The sequence below is a fragment of the Muntiacus reevesi genome, chromosome 8 (genome assembly GCF_963930625.1).
Source record: "Muntiacus reevesi chromosome 8, mMunRee1.1, whole genome shotgun sequence".
NCBI lineage: Eukaryota > Metazoa > Chordata > Mammalia > Artiodactyla > Cervidae > Muntiacus > Muntiacus reevesi.
In genome coordinates, this window is record NC_089256.1 from 22,228,372 (window position 1) to 22,250,089 (window position 21,718).

The 21,718-nt window shown below is 49.7% G+C and overlaps 1 protein-coding gene across 2 annotated transcripts in view; it reads left to right on the forward strand.

The window, feature by feature from the left end:
• The first annotated feature begins 398 nt into the window (after positions 1-398).
• Positions 399-21,718, forward strand: part of ABCG1 (ATP binding cassette subfamily G member 1) — a 69,066-nt gene continuing 47,746 nt past the window's right edge. For both annotated transcript variants that reach the window (XM_065942877.1, XM_065942878.1), the window contains exons 1-2: positions 399-559; positions 7,193-7,427. In XM_065942877.1, coding sequence (XP_065798949.1) covers positions 518-559; positions 7,193-7,427 — 277 coding nt within the window. In that variant the 5' untranslated portion in view covers positions 399-517. The remainder of the gene's footprint in view (positions 560-7,192; positions 7,428-21,718) is intronic.

Genomic DNA, 21,718 nt, shown 5'->3' on the forward strand with positions numbered 1-21,718 from the left:
CACTCTCCCTCCCAGGACGAACCTCACCCCCCCCCGCCCCGCCCCCCGCACACCCTGCAGACTGAGGTGAAAGTCCTGACGGGGACCCCCCGGCCCAGGGTCTCTGGCCCAGCCCCCATGAGTTTCGGAACTCGAAGACGCTGGGTCTGCGGAGGATCCTTGGCACTTGCCGGGCCAGGGGCTCGGGCAGCCAGAGGAGCTGGTATGCAGAGAACTGGGCCAGCCGCGCCCCCGCAGAAGCAAAACAAGAGCACGCGCACCTGTCGGCTCCGCCCCGCCCCCGCGCGCCGGCCAATCGCTGGTAGAGGGTGGGGCCGTGTGGGCGGGCCGTGGGCGGGGCCGGAGTGGGCGAGTCGTGGGCGGGGCCGGGGCCCCAGAGCTGTAGAGCCGGAGCCCAAGCCCGCGCGGCGCGCAGGAGCCGAGCCGGTGCGAGCGTAGCCTCTTGCCCGCCGCCCGTCCCCGCTGCTGGCAGCCTTGTCCCCGCCGCCGCCGCCGCCGCCGCCGCCGCCCCCGGGGCATGGCCTGTCTGATGGCCACTTTCTCGGTCGGCACCGCCATGGTGAGTGAGCGCATCCGTTGTCCCCGGGGCTGGGTTCTGTTCTCCCGGAGAATAAGAAACGCACAAAGACCTGCACCCAGACACCTGCCCGTGAGCCCCGGGGGAGGCGCTCGACTCACATCGCCCCCTGCCCTGGCCGCCTGACGCCTCAGGATGCTGCTTGCCACCGAGGACGCGGGGAAGGCGGAGGGGCAGGGGACGGAGGGAGGGAAGGAGGAGGTCCCACAACTGGACAGATGGCCTTGACCTCGTCCGCCTCTGGGTGCCCGGCCTGGGGACCCATAGCATACTGGGGCGGAGCGGCAGCCTGGGCCAGAGGAAAGGGGGGTCCGCGCTCGTGGCGGGAGCCTGAGGAGCAGGCGCTTCTTGCGCTGCTCTCCGGAGCGCCGGCACTGTCTAGGGGAACAAAGAAGAGAGGTGGTCGAGAGCCTGGGCTGCCCCTTCGCCCCCGGGGATAGCCTCTCCCGGACCTGCTCAGGAGGGGGCGGCGGGCGGAGTTACGGGGAGGCAGGCGAGGGGCTAGCCTGGGCACCTCCGGTCACATTTCTCTACCCTGGAGAGAGACTGGGGTGGGGACAAAGGCGCTCATCTCACTCTTCCCAAGGGTGCTAGCTCCGTAGGGGTACCACCAGGTGCAGGAGAATTCTTTGCTAGACACTTACAGTAAGTGCTGTTTCTGTAGGTGGTCAGGACTCTCCTCTTGCCCCTTTAAAACAGCTCCATAAACTCACATTAGGAAAAAAGGAAAACAAACTAACTGTTGTCTCACCCATCCCAGTGCCTTTCATTTCTATGCCCAGCACACCGGCAGTGCAGTGAGGTACTTCTGGACTGATTTCAGGTCATCTAAAGTACAGATAGAATAAAGTATTCCATATTCCAAGCCATCTCGCCCTCCCCCTACCAACCCCCAAGCATCCCTCTTCTGTCCTTTGTGTGTTTACTATCCTGCTAGTCACTTCCCATGAGCTGTAACCCCACCGTGCACAGCACGCACCGGTTTCTTCCCCACCCATTGCCTTTATTTCATTTTTAGCATCCTGTATTTGAAGTCAGCAGGGCTCCGCAGGATTTGACCGACAGTTACCTCTTGCCTTGAGCGAAAGAAAAAAAAAAAAAAAAGTAGCCGGGTTTCTGCGCATGCTCTGCTCTGACAACTGCATCCTATGATTCCAAACAGGTTACTGTAGAACATACCCAGCCTCGCCAGCTCATTATATAATGATTTTGTGTAAACCGAGAGAATGGGGCCGCGGACACATTGAGGAGGTTGGCAGAGCAGGAAAGAGCCAGGGGCAGGGGGATCCACAAGCTAGGGCCCATCTCTGGAAGGTCTCTGCCTTTATGACCTAGCTTCTTATATATGAGAGGGATCCCCAAATGAAAAAGGCAGCCCCCTCATGACGTTTGCTTTTATCTGGTTGAATGTTTGGGTAACACTTGACCATTTTTCGTTTGCAGTTGTTCATTTCTTTGGGATTCCAGAATGATGGTGGGAATGGAAAATGAAGGAGATTATTGTTGTTAGTTGTGGGTAAAGAAAGTTTCAGGTCTTGGAGATGCCTGGTAACTAACTCTTGAAGCCCTTTCAAAGCTGCAAAAGTGCCTTATACATGTGAGACAATAGTGAATCAGAATGTTTTAAGGTAGAGATGTTTTTGTCAAGATTTCCTGAATGTTACCTTACGGTTTGATGCCGCACCAGAACTTAGGTGTTTCTTTCATGTGAGGCTGAGCTCACTTTTTTCAGAGAATGTTGTTTTGTGCGAAAATCATTCTCCCTGAAAACCTTGTGCTTTTTTTAATTGAAAATTTCAACCCAAGTCATAAACAGAGCCCTAGAGACATTCCCAGGGCCCTAAACTTTCCTCTAGGGTCCAGCCCAGGGTTGACTGCCAGGTGTGAGTCTAGAGAAGGTGACTTGGAGGATGGGAAAACCACCCACTCATATTCAGGAGTCCCTGAGCTGGGCTGGGTGGGGCAGGCAAGACTCCCAGTGGAATTGGCATTTGGGGCTGTTGGAAGCCAAGTTTTGGAGACGATGAGGTTGGCACTCTGAGTGACCATATCAGTGACACCTACCCTTTGCTTAATTAAGGGCGTGACACTTGGGTTCTTTTTCCTTGGCAGTGCTCTTGAGGGTGTTGAACCTAGTTTTCCTTTTTTTGTGCTCAAGGTTCCAGTGTGGGGAGGGTCTGCCGTCCAAATGCAGGGTTCACTTGTCTAGGTGGACACTGTAGCTGGCAGCAGGGAGAGAAGTGGGGGAGAGTGCATGCCAGTACCTGGAGCCTGTGAGTTCCTCTTTCTTTTCCTTCCCAAGATGCTGTAAAAAGATGCTGAAAAGTTTCTGTCTCCAACTGGGCTTCCCTGAGTAAAGAGAGTGAACCAGCGTCACTGTGGTCTGGGGTGGGGGCGGGGCTTGCTGACTGTTAGAGACCCTCCCCAGTTAAATAGGTATCTCGATGTGCAAGGAAATCAGCGGCCAAGGAAAAAATTCTTACCAACAGCAAGCAGAAACAGTCCAAATGGGTCTCCTTGGCACTCAACACCTGTGAATGGACTCGCTATTATTTACTATTTACTATGCGGCACAAATTGTGTGGAGGGAGAGGGCAAAGACAATGCCTCGGTAAGATAGGGAAGCATACAATGAAAGGGAACCAATGGGGAGGGAAGATATATTTGTTTCATTTTTAATGAGCTCCGGAGGCTAAGGACAAGCTAGCTGTAACCTACATCCTTGGCGGCTCTCATCTGAGGATGTGTTTGAAGAGAGCTGGTCTATTCCGGAGTGACAGCCACTACCTCCCATCAGACAGGAATGGAGGATTTTATTAATTGGACACCCGTTGGAAAGACGGGTGATGGTATGCACTGCTTTGGTTGCTTTGGAAGGTGCGCTTGTATGGTTTCCCCAGTCTCTTGCCTGTGATGGACAGGGGCTGGGATGGCCTAGGGACCACTGCAATTTGCCTATAGAAAGCCAAGCAATATTCCATCATGGTTAGGGACGCTGCCTGTGGGAGCACCCTGCAGGAGCTGGCCCCCAGTGGCCTCTCCTTAGCCATGGGGCCTCGGGCTCTGTGAAATGGAGTGGAAAAGGGTATACCCCTTGTCGAGCTGTGGAGACAGAAGGGGAGTAATCTATGCAGCCTGGGCACATTGTCGTGCATTACTGTATGAATAGTCGCTATTGTTCATAATCATTTATCTACCACGCGGGAGGCATAATAATTCAAAACTTTATATAGGAAGTTCGGGCCTCTGGTTTCTCTTTTTCAGTTCCAAATCAGTTTACTCACCCAGCTTTGTCCCACCGGCCCGTCCATCTGTCTCCCTCCCCACTGCCCCAGCTGGTGGAGGTCACTCACTTCCACCAACCCCCTGCCGCCCAGGCTCTGGCTCCCTGCGGACTTACTCGGCTACTTGCTACTTCTTCCTTGACATCCCTCTGTGGCCCGCAGAGACCTCCAGATAGAGTGCAAATCCCTTAACAAGCTTCGCAAGCCCTCCACCGTGTGGACCCGGTGAGCCTCTCTAGTCCCATCTTGTTCCAGAAGCCCTTTCCCCCACCCCACATCAGCGCTCCTGCCCCTGAATTTCCGGTCTCCAGGTGCTTCGCCCTCTCATGCTGCCCAGCCTTTGCATCTGCTGTTCCCTCGTAGGGAAGGTCATGAAGCAACACCTCTCCTCCAACTCCCCTTGCTAAGCCCAGCTCACAGTTTATTTCCTCAGAAGCACCGTGTGTCCCACACCCCAAGGCCCACGCTGCACTGGGTGACCCCTGCGGGTCCCAGTAGCATCTCCTCCTAGCCCTGGACCCTTGTGTTGAAATTCTTTGGGGCCCAGTCTTGACCCTGAGCTTGCTGAGGCCACAGGCCGTGTCTGGCCGGCTGACTGCTGATCCCCAGGGCTTTATCTGAGCTAAGAGTGACAGAGGGAGGGCGTAGATAAGCTTGGAGTCTAGAGGGGGAAATCAGACCCCCGTCACGTTCCAGGTTGGCGTCTGCTCTAGTTGGGAGGAGGGTGGAGTAATGGCTGCTCATCCCCGTGTTGTGTGGGCTCCATCAGCTCTGTGAGACCTGACCTGTCTCTGAGCTTCCTCAGGATGGCCCACCTTGGCGGGAGGGGGAAGGAGGCCACGCCCTGGGGAGGGGCTGCTGGAAACTCCCGGTCCCTCACTGAACACAAAACGATTGACCACCCAGTCTTTAGGGCCTCAGGACGCGACGCAGACATCTCACCTTTCAAGGTGGGGGGTGATGAGGGACTTTGGGGACCAGGCCTGGAGCTAACTGCCCTGCCCATTGGTCTCTCCACTACCCCATGCATGCGGGCGTGCGTGCTCAGGCGCGTGGGACCTTTTGCGACCATGGACTGTAGCCCACTAGGCTCCTCTGTCCATGGGATTCTTCAGGCAAGAATACTGGAGTGGGTTGCCAAGCCCTCCTCCAGGGGATCTTCCTGACCCAGGGATCAAACCCCTCTTCCTGCCTCTCCTGCACTGCAGGAGGATTCTTTACCGCTAAGTCCCGCCCCAGCCCCCAAGCCCTTCCACTACCCCACCCCCGGCCAAAGCCAGGATTGGTGCTTCCAGGACTCCTGTGGAGTCAAACTGGGTTATAACTCGGGGAAAGAAGCTCCTGTTCCCGGAAGGGCAGGACAGGTGGCACAGGGATGGCATTTGGGTGGCACAAGGATGGTATGCTGGAGTTGAAGGTGAGCATCGCACTGGTGGGTCAAAGGCAAGCTCCTGCAGAACTGGGGCAGGGTCTCTGTTGTTCCTTCAAGGGGCCCCATCACTGAAGGCGCTGGGCCAGCGCGGATGCGGAAGCGGTGCAGCGCCCTCCTGGGCGCAGGAGGGGCTCCTCCACAGCCCAGGCTCTGAGGAGGCCCGTTGTCAGGCTGACACAAACCCGATTGTGTGGGGGATGCACGAACCCACTCATGTTTGCGTTTGAAGCACTTCACGTGCTTGGTGCCAGCGGCAAAGCAAGATTAATTTTGTCAAGAGTTTTACTCTGCACTTTAATTTTTATCCACAGAATGTTACAGTCAATGAACTAAGTTCTGATGCAGTAAAGCTTTCCAGAGGTGGGAGATGCCTGGGAGGTGTGTGTGTTGTGTCTCTTTTTCTTAAACAGCAAAACAACATTTTTAAGCATCATAAGAGCCAGAAACCCCTGTGGTCACATCTCCCCATCCCCTTACTCCTGCTTTAAAAATCTGAAACCTCCAAATCCTCTGATATTGCAGGGGACCCTTAAAACCAATGATGGAAATAATGTCAGCTGATTAAGGATGCAGTCACTGTACACAAGGGAGGTCATTCTAATGGGGAGAGGGCTTGTTTTGGTCACTAGAGTTGCTGGGGTTTGTAAGAATGTTTATTGATGATCCACTTTCTGGTTTTGTTTTAGATTTTTTTATTAGAAACAATAATGATCAGAAAGCCATCAACTTGAAAGAAATACTCCACAAACCTATGGAAAAATAACAGTGTGATATATTCCTATTTAGAACAAATAGCAGTATGTCAGGGGCTACCTAGCCTTACAACCATCAGAAGGGCCTGAATTATCAAAGATGGTCATCCATATCAGACTAGATCAAGCAGACTGCCTCAACAGCATGGAGGTGTGTCACTGGAGGCCCATGCTTTTGGCACGGGGGAATGTTCTCTCTCGATTCAAGAGACAGCTAGAAAAAGCACAGCACATTATTTGTCCACCCCAGGGTTCTTCTGTGTTTTGGAGGTGCCTGAAGCATATTGATTTGTTCAGCATTGCCAAGCCATTAGAAAGGATATTCCTTTCTCTGCATAAATACTTTTGGTTCTTGGGTCATCTGTTCAGTGGACTCCCAGTGGAAGCCTGAAAGGCCAGTGGAGCTATGTATTAGGTATCCTGATGATGCAGTGGAAGAGGCACCCGTTTTTATGGATGACTCATATTCTGGGATCCCTTCTGCCCCTCACTTGATTGTAGAGCTCAGAGCAAGTTCCTTAAAATAGTCTGTGCTTCAGTTTCCTTGTCTGTATCACAGAGAAAAAAAATCAAGCTTTCCAACACGTCAGAGCTATTATGAAGAGACAGCGAGAGAGGAGAGTTGTAGGGGGTTTGGAAAATTTATAAGGAAAACACAAAGACCAACTCCCAGTGGACCAAGCAATACCACTGCTCTTGAGAATGTGTATGAGGTTATACCAGGGAGGTACTGAGCGAGAGCATCATAAAGCTTTCTCAACTGTGCATTTCTTAGCAGTCTCACGCATTTTTGTTGGGTTTTTTAACAAGTGGACTGTAAGTAGGTAGTTTTTTAGGGTGGCTGATGTTTCATTCTTTGAGAAAACTGGTGTATTTATTTTGGTTTTGTGATTAGATGTTATGGTTGCTAAATAAGACGGTAGATCAGTTTCATAGTTTATCTTTAGCATATTTACAGTGGTAGAAGAAGTGAGGGCTGGAGAGAGGGAATTCCTCTAGGGGAGCACCAGTCCTGTGCTGCTGAGGGTCACGGTGGAGGGTGAGGAGTGTTGACAGATGGCGCCGACCGATGGACGGCTCTGTCCTTGTGGGCCTCGCCGTGCTGTGGCTGACACCCGCTCTCGGCGCTTCTCTCCTGCCTGTCTAGAACGGCTCTTCCGGGATGACCGAGCCCAAGTCAGTGTGCGTCTCGGTGGACGAGGTAGTCTTCGGCAACAGGGACGCCATGGAGAAGGAGCTGCTGAACGGACATCTGAAGAAAGAGGACAACAATCTCACAGAAGCCCAGCGCCTCTCCTCCCTGCCTCGGAGAGCGGCAGTGAACATCGAGTTCAAGGATCTCTCCTACTCTGTCCCAGAAGGCCCCTGGTGGAGGAAGAAAGGTAGGGAGCGGAGCTGCTGGGAGCCTTCGGCGGTGGGCGGAGCCTTCGGCGGTGGGCGGAGCCTTCGGCGGTGGGCGGAGCCTTCGGGCGGTGGGCGGAGCCTTGAAGGAATCATCAGGTGGTTTGGGAAAATCTGGGTCTGGAAGGTGGGGGACTGTGTCTTTCCACTCCGGCTCTGCTGTGGCCAATCTGCCTAATTGCTTTATGTCTGAGTTTTTGCTTATCTATGATATCAACAGATCAGATTAGATGACTTGAGAGACACAGTGTTTTTGTTCTTGTCTTTTTAATTGAAGTGTAGTTGATTTACAATGTTGTGTTAGTCCGTTGTACAGAAAGTGAGTCAGTTTATACACACACACACACACACACACACACTTTTATAGCTTCTTTTTCATTAAAGGTTATTGCAAGATATTGAATATCTTTCTCTGTGCTACACAATAGGTCCTTGTTGTTTATCCATTTTATACATCGTGGTGTGTATCTGTTAATCCCAAACTCCTAATTTATCCCTCCCCTTCTCCCTCTGGGTGAGGGAGATTGCACCACAAGATTGCTTTCTGTGTCTGTGAGTCACACAGTAGTTCTTAACCTCTGATATGATCACAAAGTTTGACCAACGCTCCTGTGTGCTGGCTTCCAGTCTGAACATGGAGGGTTCTCTTTACTGGGTGCTATTAATGGTAGTCTTTCAAGATGGGACTTTTTTATTTTTTTAGTTTCAGAGAAAAATGGAAACCTGGTGTTTCCTCCCATGTTTGAAGTGTTGAAAAGTAACCACTGACCTAGGGTAACCTCTCTGGAAACCAGTTGTGTATGTTTACAGATCTTGAAAGGATCAGGGGAGTGTTGGTGGGCTAACCATAAACATAGAAGAGTCAATGGAGCGGGTGAGACTTCAGAGATCTTGGGAGACATGCACACACAGGAGTTTGCCGCTGCCTTTTTGATTCTTGTTGGGAATCGACAACTGGTGGTATTTTGAGTTTTCTTAGAAATGGAGATGATCCTTTGCTAGCTCTGGATTTTTGGAGTGTAAAGTTGATGCCTCCCTGGGTTGGTATCTCTTTTTCTTCAAGCCTGACTGACTTCTTCCCATGGAATTCACTCCTCATTCACCTCAGCTCTGTGTAATCATCCTGTGTCCATCTTCGGAGGCAGGGAAGGGAGGTGACTGGGAGAGGACATGTTAGATGTCACCCAGAAATGATGGTCTTTAGTTTCTAACGAACCATTTAAAACAACTGGAAAATCATGAGGAATTTGGAACAAAGTGATTCTGGTACCTTCTAAATGTTCTGTTTAAACTTTTGAACTTAATCTAGACTCTATCCTTCTTCTTTTATGAAGTAGACCCACCAAGACTCACTTTTTTTTTTTTTTAAACTTCCCTCTCTTGCCTTCATTTTGTTTCCTACTGCCTTGAAGCGAATCTGTTGAGACAGTTGGTGTGGCACCCCAGAATTCCTTGGAACCATGGTTTTAGAGCCTTGATTGACAGATCCTTGGGACCTTGGAGCCAAGTTGACTGTGGGATGACTGTGTGTCTGTTACCACAACCAGGAACAGATCCCAAACAGATACTATCAGTAGCTGATAGTATCTGAGTGATCTGAGACTTATATTTTCAGGGTGTGCCAGCCTGTTTCATTAACAAAGAAATTCTGTGAGAGGCTCAGGAGCCTATTTGTTTGAACCTCTTGAAATTTCAACATAAGTTTCCAGCTTTTTCCTTTTCCACTTGAACAAAGAATTTTATTGAAAAAATTCACTAAGTGACTAGGAGGGCATCATGAGTTTTGACCTGATGTGTCTCTATAGATAAATGGTGGCAAAACTGTGGGAGACATGAACAGGTTTCTCTCCACATGTTATGTGTGGCCTTAGAAATGTGATCATGATGTTAGAAGTGCTTAGATGGGTATTTTTCAAATGGAGACAACTTGCAATGCAGAAATGCCGACATTTGAAAACAGAGGCAGAATTTTGGTTTGAAATCCAACCTGGCAGGTGTTCACTTGGGGCTCTGGCAGGTGAAGAATATCATTTTCTGGCCAGATGTGTGGCTTGCCCACACTAGAGTCTCTACTTGTTAGAACTGGTCATGCTGGTTGTCAACGGAAATGGCCTCTTAATTAGCGAGGGAGAGGCCACCAAGGTGCATGACCAGTGGCCTACTAGGAAGCCTTGCCCAGGTGGCTTCCGGGTAGACACTTGCCCTGAAGTAACCTCTGTGTGGGCTCGGGATGGGGGGCTGGGTGGAGGAGTAGGGTGTGGGCCCCAGGGACCTGCCTGTGAGTCAGAGATGGTTAGCGCCGGAGTGGAAGGCAGGCTGCTGTGTCTGGGTTGCTGGTTTCTCAAGCAGCAAGGCCTGACTTCTCCATCTGGCTTCCTGCTTGGCCTCTGCAGCACCTATGGCTGCTCCCCCCAGCCCTGCCCTCCTTCCCTGCGCTCCATCATTTCCTTTGTTCTTGTTGCCCCGGTGGTTTATCACTCCCGCACACCCGGAGGCTGGGGGGTACTTGTCCACCTTCTCACCAAATACAGAGGAAGCAGCCTGTGCAGGACTTGCTCCGAGCCTCAGCTTCGGGGACAGGCCGGAGGCTGGATGCTGGTTTCAGACTCAGTGGTCTGGCTTGGTGCCCAGGCCACGCCTGGCGCAGGGCCTCGGAGTGCCAGGGTCCCTGCGGCCACAGGGCAGCGGTGCTCTTCTCCAGACCCAGTGCCCACGAGGCCCGCTCTGCTGCTGCCCATCCAGCTGGCCAGCGTCTCCCCTTTCTCTTGGTGGCAGCTTTATATTTGGCGTCACCTCTGTGTGATGTGTGCTGCCAGGTGTCATGCCGGTGCAACTGACTGTTGGGGCAAGAGCTTTTGTGCTTTCTTCTCTCACCATGTTCTCTGTTTTTCTGTCTATACTGAGTTGTTTGTTTATTAAAATTCAACGTTATGCGCCGAGCTCACTATAAGGATCACAGCGGGGCTGAACGCAGCGCGCCGAGGAGGGTAGAGGTGTTTCTGAAATGAAAATGAGAGTTGTGGGTTGAGAGGGTGATGTGTTTCAGGACTGCCTGGTTGTATAGTGAGTGAAGGACACAGGAGCCTGAAAGCTGGGGTGATCGCTCAAAGTCCGAGTCAGCACCCACTCGGCCTTGGATTCCTGCCCAGGCTTCTTCACCTCACACAGACATTGGTCCACTCAAGTAAACTCCAGGAAAGCCTCCCCCGACCCCCATCCCAGAACATGGTGCTATACACTAACTCGACACAGAATGCTGTAGCAAAATCTGTCACTGGTGTTAGAATAATATCACAAGCTCCTACACAATTATTTTAAAGAAGATGGAAAAAGGAAGCTTCATAACCCTTAGTGGAAAGGATGTGAGTGACTCCATGTTTAAGAAGGCGATGCCAGCACTGGTTCTTTACAATTCTTGAGTTTCATGATTGCCAGGCATTGGCTGTGGCCTTTAAGAAACATCTTGTATTTTCAATTGTAGGTACATTTTCACTATATGATTAATGATGTCTTTAGAGGAAAATGTGGATCGTGTAATAGATTCCTAGTAGAGAACATAATTGTGAAAGGAACTGTTCCCAGGAGAAAAGAGTGCCCCCCGGGGAGGATCTCACTGACTTCTGATATAGTAATGACTTTCCCTCAAGGAATTCACTCATGGAGCCAGAGTTGATGGGACAGATGACTGGGAACAATTTGGACTTTGGTATCATAACATTAACTAGTCACGTGAACTATTGTGTTGAGGGATGTAGGGAAATGTCTAGTTTAATTGTCCACACTTACCCCAGTGTGACTTAAATTTGAAAGTAGCTTTTGCTTTGTGGAAGCTAGGCACTGCGTTGGTGTTGGTAACATTTAGGACTCCATATCTATATGGAGTGCTGGGCTGACAACAGGACCACCATGACATGGGTGTGTTTTACCCCTTTTTACAAAACCACTAAGGGTTGCCTTGACTATTACTTCTGATTTATTTTGCCTTTAATAGGCCTGCCTGGATGTCAGTCACCTCTGCCTTCCACAGGGATCCATAAAGAGGCTTCCTAATCTCTTGGAGAGGCTTGGCTGTCCTGTCCTCTCCCGAGGGAGGTGAGGCTGGTGTGCCTGACGTGCTTTGCATAAACAGGTGACTTGATTCTTAGAAATGAAATACACCTCCCCAGATTACCTGTGGGTTGAGAACAAAAGTAATCCTAGCTGGGGCCTTAGAGAGTCTTCTTTCCTCTTCCTCAGCCCGGCTGGGGTCTCAACACGCTAACACTCTGATGGAATGGGACAGCACCTCCTACTCGGAAACCAGACCCTCCAGCCTCATCCTTGCCAAATGCCAGGATAGAGTTAAACATTCTGGGCAGCCCCACATCAGATTATCCATATTGGTTTGCTTCTGAGCCATAAAAATGCATCTGAATGCCCTTCTCAAATTCAAGTTTGCTTTCTCTTAATTTCCACGGCTGTTTCACAAGGCCTGCAATGACAGGCTGGCTAAAATGAGTAGAAGGTGCCATTAAAATCCCTTTCAGCAATTCCATTAAGGGGAAGACTGGATTCCATCCCAGCACTGGGTGACTTGATCCAACTGGGGGGGACATGGATGAGGAGGAAGGCCAGTGAAAGGAGGACTGTAGAAATTCCAGAGCAGCGAGGGGGTTCTAGGGGGTGGGCTGCTCAGGTGTGAAGGCAGGCTTATGCTCCTCTAGCATGAATGAATTACTTTTTAAAAAATTAATCTTTATTGGAATATAGTTGCTTTACTATGCTGTATTAGTTTCCACAGTACGGCAAAGTGAATCGGCCATACATAAATTACTTTCATCTTCTATGGAACTGTCATGCAAAGGCAAGCTTTCTTTGGGGTGCAAAGAAAAGGCTTCTGATACTCTGCCTTTGTTTTTGAGGCTGTGGCTGGTCTTATGGTGCAGTGTAGCAAACCTAGACCTTGCTTACGAGGGCTACCTGCTTGATGCTGGGGTGTTGACATGGGGAACCCAATGACCCCAGGTCACCTTGGTGAATGGAGACAGCTGGAGCACTCCTGTGCCCCCTCCGGGGCCAGTTGCCAGGTTCTCTGTGGCTCCCTGGGACAGGCCACTGGCTCAGGCCCCTTTGATGATGAGGTCTTCTGGAACAGTTCTGAATCTCTGCCTTATAGGTTCCAAAAGAGGCTTTGAAAAACTATAGAGGATGGGCTGACTCTCCTGACAGATGGATGTAGTGTGACCATGTATAAAACCAAAAGAGTTTGCTAGCTTACAGGAAGAACTTGAACATCCAAAGGGTCTAGGCACCCTTTCTGTAACTGTCTTGGGACATGCTGCATAGAGGTCAAACCATCACTAACGGGGACCTGGAATCAGGGGTGCATGATTCATGGGTAGTCTGATCAGGCTTGACAGCCCCCACAGACATAGCACAGGTGACTCTGCTGACACTGGCTTTGAGGTCTCCTCTTCTCTTTCATGCCCATATCAGGCCACCCCAGTCACCCTCCAGTTGGCAGGACCCGCTAACCCGCTGCCATTTTTCTAAAGAGTGTGCCTGGTCTGGAGCCATCTGGCCTCTTCAGTGTGACCTTGCAGGACTGTGCTCTGCTCAGTGGGGGGTTGGTGTCACTGTGTCACTTTCTGAGTACATTCTTGTGATACTCATCTTCACCTGCTGGGTAGGTACCTTCCTGCCTTCCTTTAACACCCTCAAGTATGCTCATGTCTTTAAAACTTCCTATGCTGGAACTAGCATCTCGTATAAACCAGAACTGAATCCATCAAGGCCAAGATATAACCCAAGGTGACATTCTGCTGAACATAAAACCCTTTCTTTTGTCTATGAACTGGAAGAAGAAAATGTTTAGTAACCACACACCTGCTTGTTTTGAGTTCAGTTCTAGAACCAACGGATTTGCTTATTTAAGAACAAAGGCAACTAAATGGGTCAGATTAAAAACATTTGGAAAGACTGACCTGAACAAAACAAGGAGTTTTTAGGATGGAGGTACATCTTTTATAAAACCCTCCCTGATGGAGTTCCAAAACTTACCTTCAAATAAAATATCTCTAATACTAGGTGGTTTTGCCCATAATTTGCAAAAAGGCATCAGGAGGAGTTTTCAGAGTCTAGGATGGAGGCTGGTGTGCCTGCTGGGACTTGACCTGACCCACAGCCCTTAGTTTTACTTCTCACTTGGTCAGCTGTGTCTGTTGTTAGTCTTCTTTGTGCTTGACTTCAAGACTGCAATTATGTCCAATGGAGACCTATATTTACAGCCTGAATCTTGGAGCCCACAGGAGCCTGGAAGTTCCCTCCTCTGACCTCTCACCCATGGAGCAATCTTGCTTGCTCCATCCTGACAGCAACCAGGGCCTGGCACCCATGTTTGCACAACTTTCATTCTTAGAATTCTGTCTGTGGAGCTGAAATCTCAACTCGAGTAATGTTCATTTGTTGATCCAAGTTCTGCTTTTTGAAACTGCAGAAATGTGCATTATCTTGGTCTTTAAATGAGCTCACAAACTGGGAGGGAAAAAGCCTATGTACAAGCCAGGTGCCTTAGGCTCCAGGGCTATCTGGAAAGGAGGGAATGAAAAGCATGTGGCTGGTAGAGGAGATGAAGCTGGAGCCCTGCTCTGGGAGAAGGTAGTACAGTGGCAACTCCTCGGGGAAGGGCAGCGAGCAGGAGGCCCTGCCAGAATGCTCGGTAGTGAACTGATAAGGGTGGGGATAAACGGAAAAACAGAACCTGAGTCACTTTGTCTGTTTCTTTTACTGTCATCAGACAAGCTGATGAGCTCAGACAAAAAGTCCCTCGCCTTGATATCTCCTCTGCCTATCTTGAAAGTGAACCTTATTTAGCAGGAGTTTAATGGGATTTCTCAGTTATTTCTTCCCTCCCACTTTTTGGGGAGAAGTGTTTATTTTTTAATTAAAAATAACTTTTCTAAACAAATGCTGTTTGCTTTAGCATATTGTCTCTGTTAGGTGCTCACGGGAAAGCCACAGAGCATCATTGTCAGTGTGGACCTAACTGGGGAGGAAAGGAGGCTTAGAAGGAGGCAGATGTCAGATTCCGGCCTAGACTGCGAAACTTACTAACCACCAGCCTCTCCAGGAGCTCTGAGCTCCACTGAGAACCCTCCTCCCTCTGTCATTTCGCAGGTCCACATAAGATGAGCTGTTTTTCTCACCTTTCTCTGCCCATGACAAACACAACCCCAGACCCGGTGGCAGCAAAGGTGCCACAGAAGGCCTCCCCACCTCCTGGGGAAGAGACCCCCAGATTTCCTTCATGGGTTGGGCTGGGCTGGGGGCTGCTGTGGTCACCACCCTGAGTAAGGACCCCGTCGATCCTGTTTCCTCCGGGATGGGGTTCTCGGGCCACCCGTCCTTCACCTTGACCTTCCTTCCAAGGGCGACCAGACTGGCTTGTCTCTAAGAAGCGAATTCACTGGGGCCAATCCCAAATCCCGCAACCCCCTCTCCCTATTCCACACTCCTGCCCCGGCACCCCCGCCCAGGGGCGGCTCTGGGGAAAGCGAGGGCCTGGCCGGCCCGCCAACAGGACTCTTGCCCAGTCTTTAAAAATGGAGTAAAACCCCTTGTCTTCTCCGCAGGGGCGGATGCTGACTCGGCAGGCCTGGGGCCCTGGGTGACGTTTGCACTATCCCTGCCAAGCGGCGGGGACACACCTGCTTTCAAACGTAGATATGGTTGAGGGTCCGGCGGAGGTTGCCTGGTGGTTTTCGTGCACGTCGGGAACCCTATATTCTGAATGGTTGGAAGAGAAGGGCACTGGCCGGCCCCTCACGCGCGCTCTTGCTTAGGTGCGGGCTGAGCAGGGGCGCTCCGCTGCGCATGCGCAAAGGCCACCTGCCGCCGCCCGCGCCGGGGTTACTACCGGTCAACGCTCCCGGGTAACCTCGGCGGCGGCGCCGCGCCTGGCTGCCCGCCCGGCGCTGTAGCTAAGCGGTAGCTGTTGCTAAGCGCGAACAGAGGATGCCAAGCTGCTAGGTCCGGATGCTGCGGCCTCTCTGAGCGGACCGGCCGTCCTCCCCACACGCTGCCCTGTGCACATCGGATGCCGGGCCTGAGTACCACACGGCTCCAGACCAAGTCCGACCAACACTTGGGCCCAGAAAATTAGAGAACCTTTCCAGTCGCCTAATTTTACCCCTGGAGACGTCACTAACATGCTTCTGATGAATGGAGCTCCTTTTTACCCATGATTATTACTTTGATGTCTATTTAAGCATAGTTGGGAGACTTCACTGGGATAGAAATAGCACATAGATATTTACAAAGACCATTTGAGGGAAAATGGCTGGCTTCCTTGTGTAGTGTCTTCTTCCTGGAAGCTTTCCTCAGAATGGGGAAGCTTCATGAATTTTCCGGATTTCTGTTGAAAGTGGAAGGTAGGGCCACGAGGCCAGCTGCACGTGTTTCCTGTGAGACAGCCACATCCGAATCCTTGTGAATCATTCTTGTTTTGCTTTGTTTTAGATTCACCCTGTAGGTGAGACAGTGAGAAGCAGGGCCTCCTGCTTTGGGCTGGGCGGACTGAGCAGTCAGCGTTTAAAAATGAGCAGGGTGGTTCTTGGAATCCTGGGGTTCCCCTTAGGAATCCGAGGGGCAGATGGAGTAAGGGGACTGGAATCCTGGGTGTCAGCTGCCAGGCTGCTGCTCCCCACTCCCTAGTGACTCACTTCCACCCTGGGTGGGTTTGTGAGGCTCGGAGAAACAGCAGCTGAACTTTACGTGTGCTTCCTGGAGCATACACGTGCACATTGTGTGTGAATCCATTCATGTGATCGTAAATATAAACATGATTTACAAGTCGGGCTCCATTCCAGTGCCTCAAAGGCCAGGGATGCCTTGGTAGAAGCAGAGGGGCCATGCTTTGCCCCTCCTTGAGGACCAGGGTCTTCCCTGGACACCTGGCCAGTTTGGTTCCTCTATGCCGAGCTTAGGTGAGTTATGAAACATTCAGGGCTTCCCGGGTGGTGATAGTGGTAAAGAATCTGACTTCGGATGCAGGAGACTAAAGAGATGTGGGTTTGATTCCCAGGTTGGGAAGATCTCCTAGAGAAGGGCTTGGCAACCTGCTCTAGTGTTCTTGGCTGGAAAATTCCATGGGCAGAGGAGCCTGGCGGGCGGCAGTCCATGGGGCTGCAAAGAGACTGCATGCACACACACACGGAACATTCAGCACCATCATTTATATGGTTCTTGACCAAACACAAGGAGATGGAGAGTTAATAACTCTTCTCATAGCCTTGGGTTTTACTTAGTTGGCTGTTTGATTTTGTGATTGTAGAGTTGACATTTTTGTAAACCTACCTAGAGAGTGTAGTTCTCAAGCACCAAGACTTGCTGACCTGAAGGTAGGATACAGGAATCAGAAATGGTGGTGGGTAGTTGTTATGCACTAAATTCTCTCCTATGGTTTCCTGAGGTGCTGCTGGTGAGGTGTGTGGAAAACCTTTGGAAAATGAAGGAAGTGCACATCTATGATAGCTGAGTTGTTCCCTCATTATAAACAATAATAGGGCTTATTGCCAACACAAGAACAGATTATGTCCAAAAGCTGGTTGAAAAGTGGAGAGCCCTTATATTTAGTTTCACATTTCCCATTTAGACCTGCAAAGAAGCTTGTGGGTTTCCTATTTCTAAAGACCTGCATATCTGCCTGTCCAGAAAATGGTTCTATCCTAAATGATATGAGAGGACATGCTGTCTAGTCATGGGCTTCTGCTCTGACTGGCAGCCACAGGGGCATTGGTGGGGAGCCCAGTCTCTGTGTGGCCACACATGACCAGCGCATAAATGCTGTTCTTGGGTTTGCAGATATTTAACGTGAAATCCCATTGGCTGTAATTTTGTGGAAAAGGCATTTTCCTTCCTTTAGAGTAATTTTGAGTTAATGTGTAATAAGAAGGAAGTTAAGGTGAACTGAATTATTATTTATTACATAGGGCTTCAGTTCAGTTCAGTTGTTCAGTCATGTCCGACTCTTTGCAACCCCATGGACTGAAACACGCTAGGCTATCACCAACACCCAGAGCTTGTACTCATGTACATCGAGTCAGTGATGCATTCCAACCATCTCATCCTCTGTCATCCCCTTCTCCTCCTGCCTTCAGTCTTTCACAGCATCAAGATCTTTTCCAATGAGTCAGTTCTTTGAGTCAAGTGGCCAATATATTGGAACTTCAGCTTCAGCATCAGTCCTTCCAATGAATATTCAAGACTGATTTCCTTTAGGATTGATTGGTTTGATCTCCTTGTAGTCCAAGGGACTCCCAAGAGTCTTCTCCAACACCACAGTTCAAAAGCATCAATTCTTTGGCACTCATCTCTTTTTGTGGTCCAACTCTCACATTCATACATGACTACTGGAAAAACCATAGCTTTGACAATATAGACCTTTGTTGGCCAAGTAATGTCTCTGCTTTTTAATATGCTGTCTAGGTTGGTCATAGCTTTTCTTCCAAGGAGCAAGCGTCTTTTAATTTCATGGCTGCAGTCACCATCTGCAGTGATTTTGGAGCCCAAGAAAATAAAGTCTGTCACTGTTTCCATTGTTTCCCCATCTGTTTGCCATGAAGCGATGGGACCAGATGCCATGATTTTAGTTTTTTGAATGTTGAGTTTTAAGCCATCATTTTTACTCTTTCACTTTCATCAAGAAGTTGTTTAGTTCCCCTTTGCTTTCTGCCATAAGTGTGGTGTCATCTGCATACTGAGGTTATTGATGTTTTTCCTGGCAATGTTGATTCCAGCTTGTGCTTCATCCAGCCTGGCATTTCGCCTGATGTTCTCTGCATACAAGTTAAATAAACAGGATGACAATATACAGCCTTGATGTACTCCTTTCTCAATTTGAAACTAGTCAGTTGCTCCATGCCCGGTTCTAACTGTTGCTTCTTGACCTGCATACAGATTTCTCAGGAGGCAGGTCAGGTGGTCTGGTATTTCCATCTCTTTTAGAAGTTTCCACAGTTTGTTGTGATCCACACAGTCAAAGGCTTTGGCATAGTAAAGCAGAAGTGGGTGTTTTTCTGGAACTCTCTTGCTTTTTCTGTGATCCAACGGATGTTGGCAATTTGATCTCTGGTTCCTCTGCCTTTTTAAAATCCAGTTTGAACATCTGGAAGTTCTCAGTTTATGCACTGTTGAAGCCTCACTTGGAGAATTTTGAGCATTGATTTACTAGTGTGTGAGATGAGTGCAATTGTGCAGTAATTTGAGCATTCTTTGGCATTGCCTTTCTTTGGGATTGGCATGAAAACTGACCTTTTCCAGTCCTGTGACCACTGCTGAGTTTTCCAACTTTGCTAGCATATTGAGTGCAGCACTTTCACAGCATCATCTTTTAGGATTTGAAATAGCTCAGCTGGAATTCCATCACCTCCACTAGCTTTGTTCATAGTAATGCTTCCTAAGGCCCACTTGACTTTACACTCCTGGATGTCTGGCTCTAGGTGAGATAGCACCATCATGGTTATCTGGGTCATTAAGATCTTTTTTGTATAGTTCTCCTGTGAATTCTTTACACCTCTTCTTTATATCTTCTGTTTCTGTTAGGTCCATACTGTTTCTGTCCTTTATTGTGCCCGGCCCTACGTGGCATGGCTCATACTTTCATTGAGTTAGACAAGGCTGTGGTCTGTGGATCAGTTTGGTTAGTCTTCTGTATTACATGGGGCTTAGTTAAAATTCTCCTTCTTTCTCTCTCTGTTTGTTTTAATAAATGATTCCCAGTCTAGTGCCTTTTAGTAGCTTGTGCTCAGCAGAGAGGGAGTTGAGGGTGGGAATGTGGCCTCAAGAGTTAGAGTCTGAGTTCAAAACCTACCCTACTCTAGCTGGGCATCTGGGTGAGTTACTTAACCTCCCTGAAAAGGGATTATTGGTAATAATACCCATCTTATTGAACCAAATAACTTGACATACGTGAAGCTCTGTGCCCAATGTGTAGTATTTAATAAACAGTAACTACAGTCCTTGTGAATGCTGCATGTCCTTATGCCTGGAGGAGGGCATGGTAACCCACTCCGGGATTCTTGCCTGGAGAATTCATGAACAGAGGCGCCTGGCAGGCTACAGTCCATGGGGTCGCAAAGAGTCAGATACGACTGAGTGACTTTCACTTTTTTCACAGTAGTTATGAATGGTATTATATGCTGCTACTAAGTCGCTTCACTCGTGTCCGACTCTGTGCGACCCGATAGATGGCAGCCCACCAGGCTCCCCCGTCCCTGGGATTCTCCAGGCAAGAACACTGGAGTGGGTTGCCATTTCCTTCTATAATGCATGAAAGTGAAAAGTGAAAGTGAAATCGCTCAGTCGTGTCCAACTCTCAGCGACTCCATGGACTGCAGCCCACCAGGCTCCTCCGTCCATGGGATTTTCCAGGCAAGAGTACTGGAGTGGGTTGCCATTGCCTTCTCCGATGGTATTGTATAGGAAATAATTAAATCATAGCAGCCTAAGGGTCATAGGATGGATCAGAGCCTTTGTTTATCATCCTAAAAGTAAGTTGAGGGTAAATTTTGAGACTTCAGAAATGAGAAGAGTTAAGACACTGTACAGTTGGTGGATGTCAACTTAGCTGAGCATTTCTTGGGTGTGAGGGAGGAGCAGGGAAGCCTTCAGGACCTTCCTGAGGTCACGAGGCTGTAAGTCTTGAGTGAGAGAGGGAGTCCAGCCCTGTGTCCCCGTCTTGGGCTGTGAGGGCCCGATAGTCGCCTCCCAGAGGAGGATGGCAGTGGTGTGACCTGCCTCACCAAGTGAGTCCCCATCACTTTGTCAGGCCTGGTCTCCAGGTCATCAACAGGGAAATCCTGGTTGGAGAAGTGTGAGTGACAAGTTCAGAGTTTCTGTGAGGACCCCAGGATCCTTTCCGGACCCCAGGCTCCTTCTGTTTGTTCTGTGTCCAGTCAAAAGATCCCTTGACCTCCCTGGCCCAGGGGCATTTTTTTTTTTTTGCCACTTTATTATTTTTTTAATTGAAGAATAATTATTTTATAGAATTTTGTGGTTTTCTGTCACATATTAACAAGAATCAGCCATAGATGCACCCATGTCCCCTCCCTCCACAACCTCTCTCCCATGTCCCTCCCCATCCCACCCTTCTAGATTGTCATAGAGCCCCTGTTTGAGTTTCCTGAATCACACAGCAAATTCCCGTTGGTTATCTATACACTCTAAAGGTTAAATTGTTTACTTACTGCCTGCTTGTGCCCGGGAGCATTGTTTACACAGAGAATGAGCCAGTGTCATCAGAGAGGAATCCGCTGAGCTTGGAGGCTGAGGGAGCAGAGCCTGCAGCAGGGTTCAGGCCTGGCCCAGATTAAACCTGCTGCACGTCTTTGCGGACAGCAGACTGTTGTGACAAGTGGACCCCACACTCACTTGGGCAGGGCAATGCAGGGTGAATCTGCTGCTCTGGGACTTTGTCAGCATTGCAGGGGTCAGGGGAGCATTGGGGTGGCCACATGGGCAGCCTTTCCAGAGGGATTCGGGGGCCCAGGGGTCTGGACCAGCCAGGAAGGAGCATGTGGATCTCCGGGAGTTTCGTGACTCTGATGCTTGAGGACTTGTTCTGAGAGCCCTGCCCACATTCGGAAGTGCCCGCCTCTTGGAATATGAACTGGACCACCGGCCTGGGCCACCGGCTTCATGAAACCCCGTGCAAAGTGGGCCTTCTTGTTACATGTAACATCAGTGAGCTCACCAGGGAATGAAAAGGGGACCCATTAGAACTGTGTTTCTGGGTGGAACTTGAAAATCCATAAGCTTTGGTAATTTTATACTGTTTGGTAAATAATTCCATTGTATGGAGGATATCCCACAGTGCTTTGGTCCCTTATCCACAAACTTGCCTTCCGCGGAGAGTACGAAGGAGCCAGATACGTTTCTAAGAAACCCTCCTGGTGCTGGGTGTTTACGTGGGCCTGCCCGAGCCCTCTCTGGGTATTTTGTTCTTAGTGATGCTGGTCACCGCAGAATAAGCTCAACATGCCCACCATCCTCTGCAGCAGCTCCAGGGACCAGGCAGGGAACACGGGCGGCCGATGCAGTCACTGATTTGCCCGTCAGTCAGCGCATCTGAAAGGCCTGATTGCCTCTCCTGCACCATGTCTCCACGGTCTAACAGGCGGCATTGTCTTACTTTGCAGCCCCATTCTCTTTTTGGCAAAGAACTGGAGCCTTCCTGGTCTCCCAGATGGCAGATTCTGAATTGCAAGGATCATAGTTTTTGAATTTTAAAAATTCT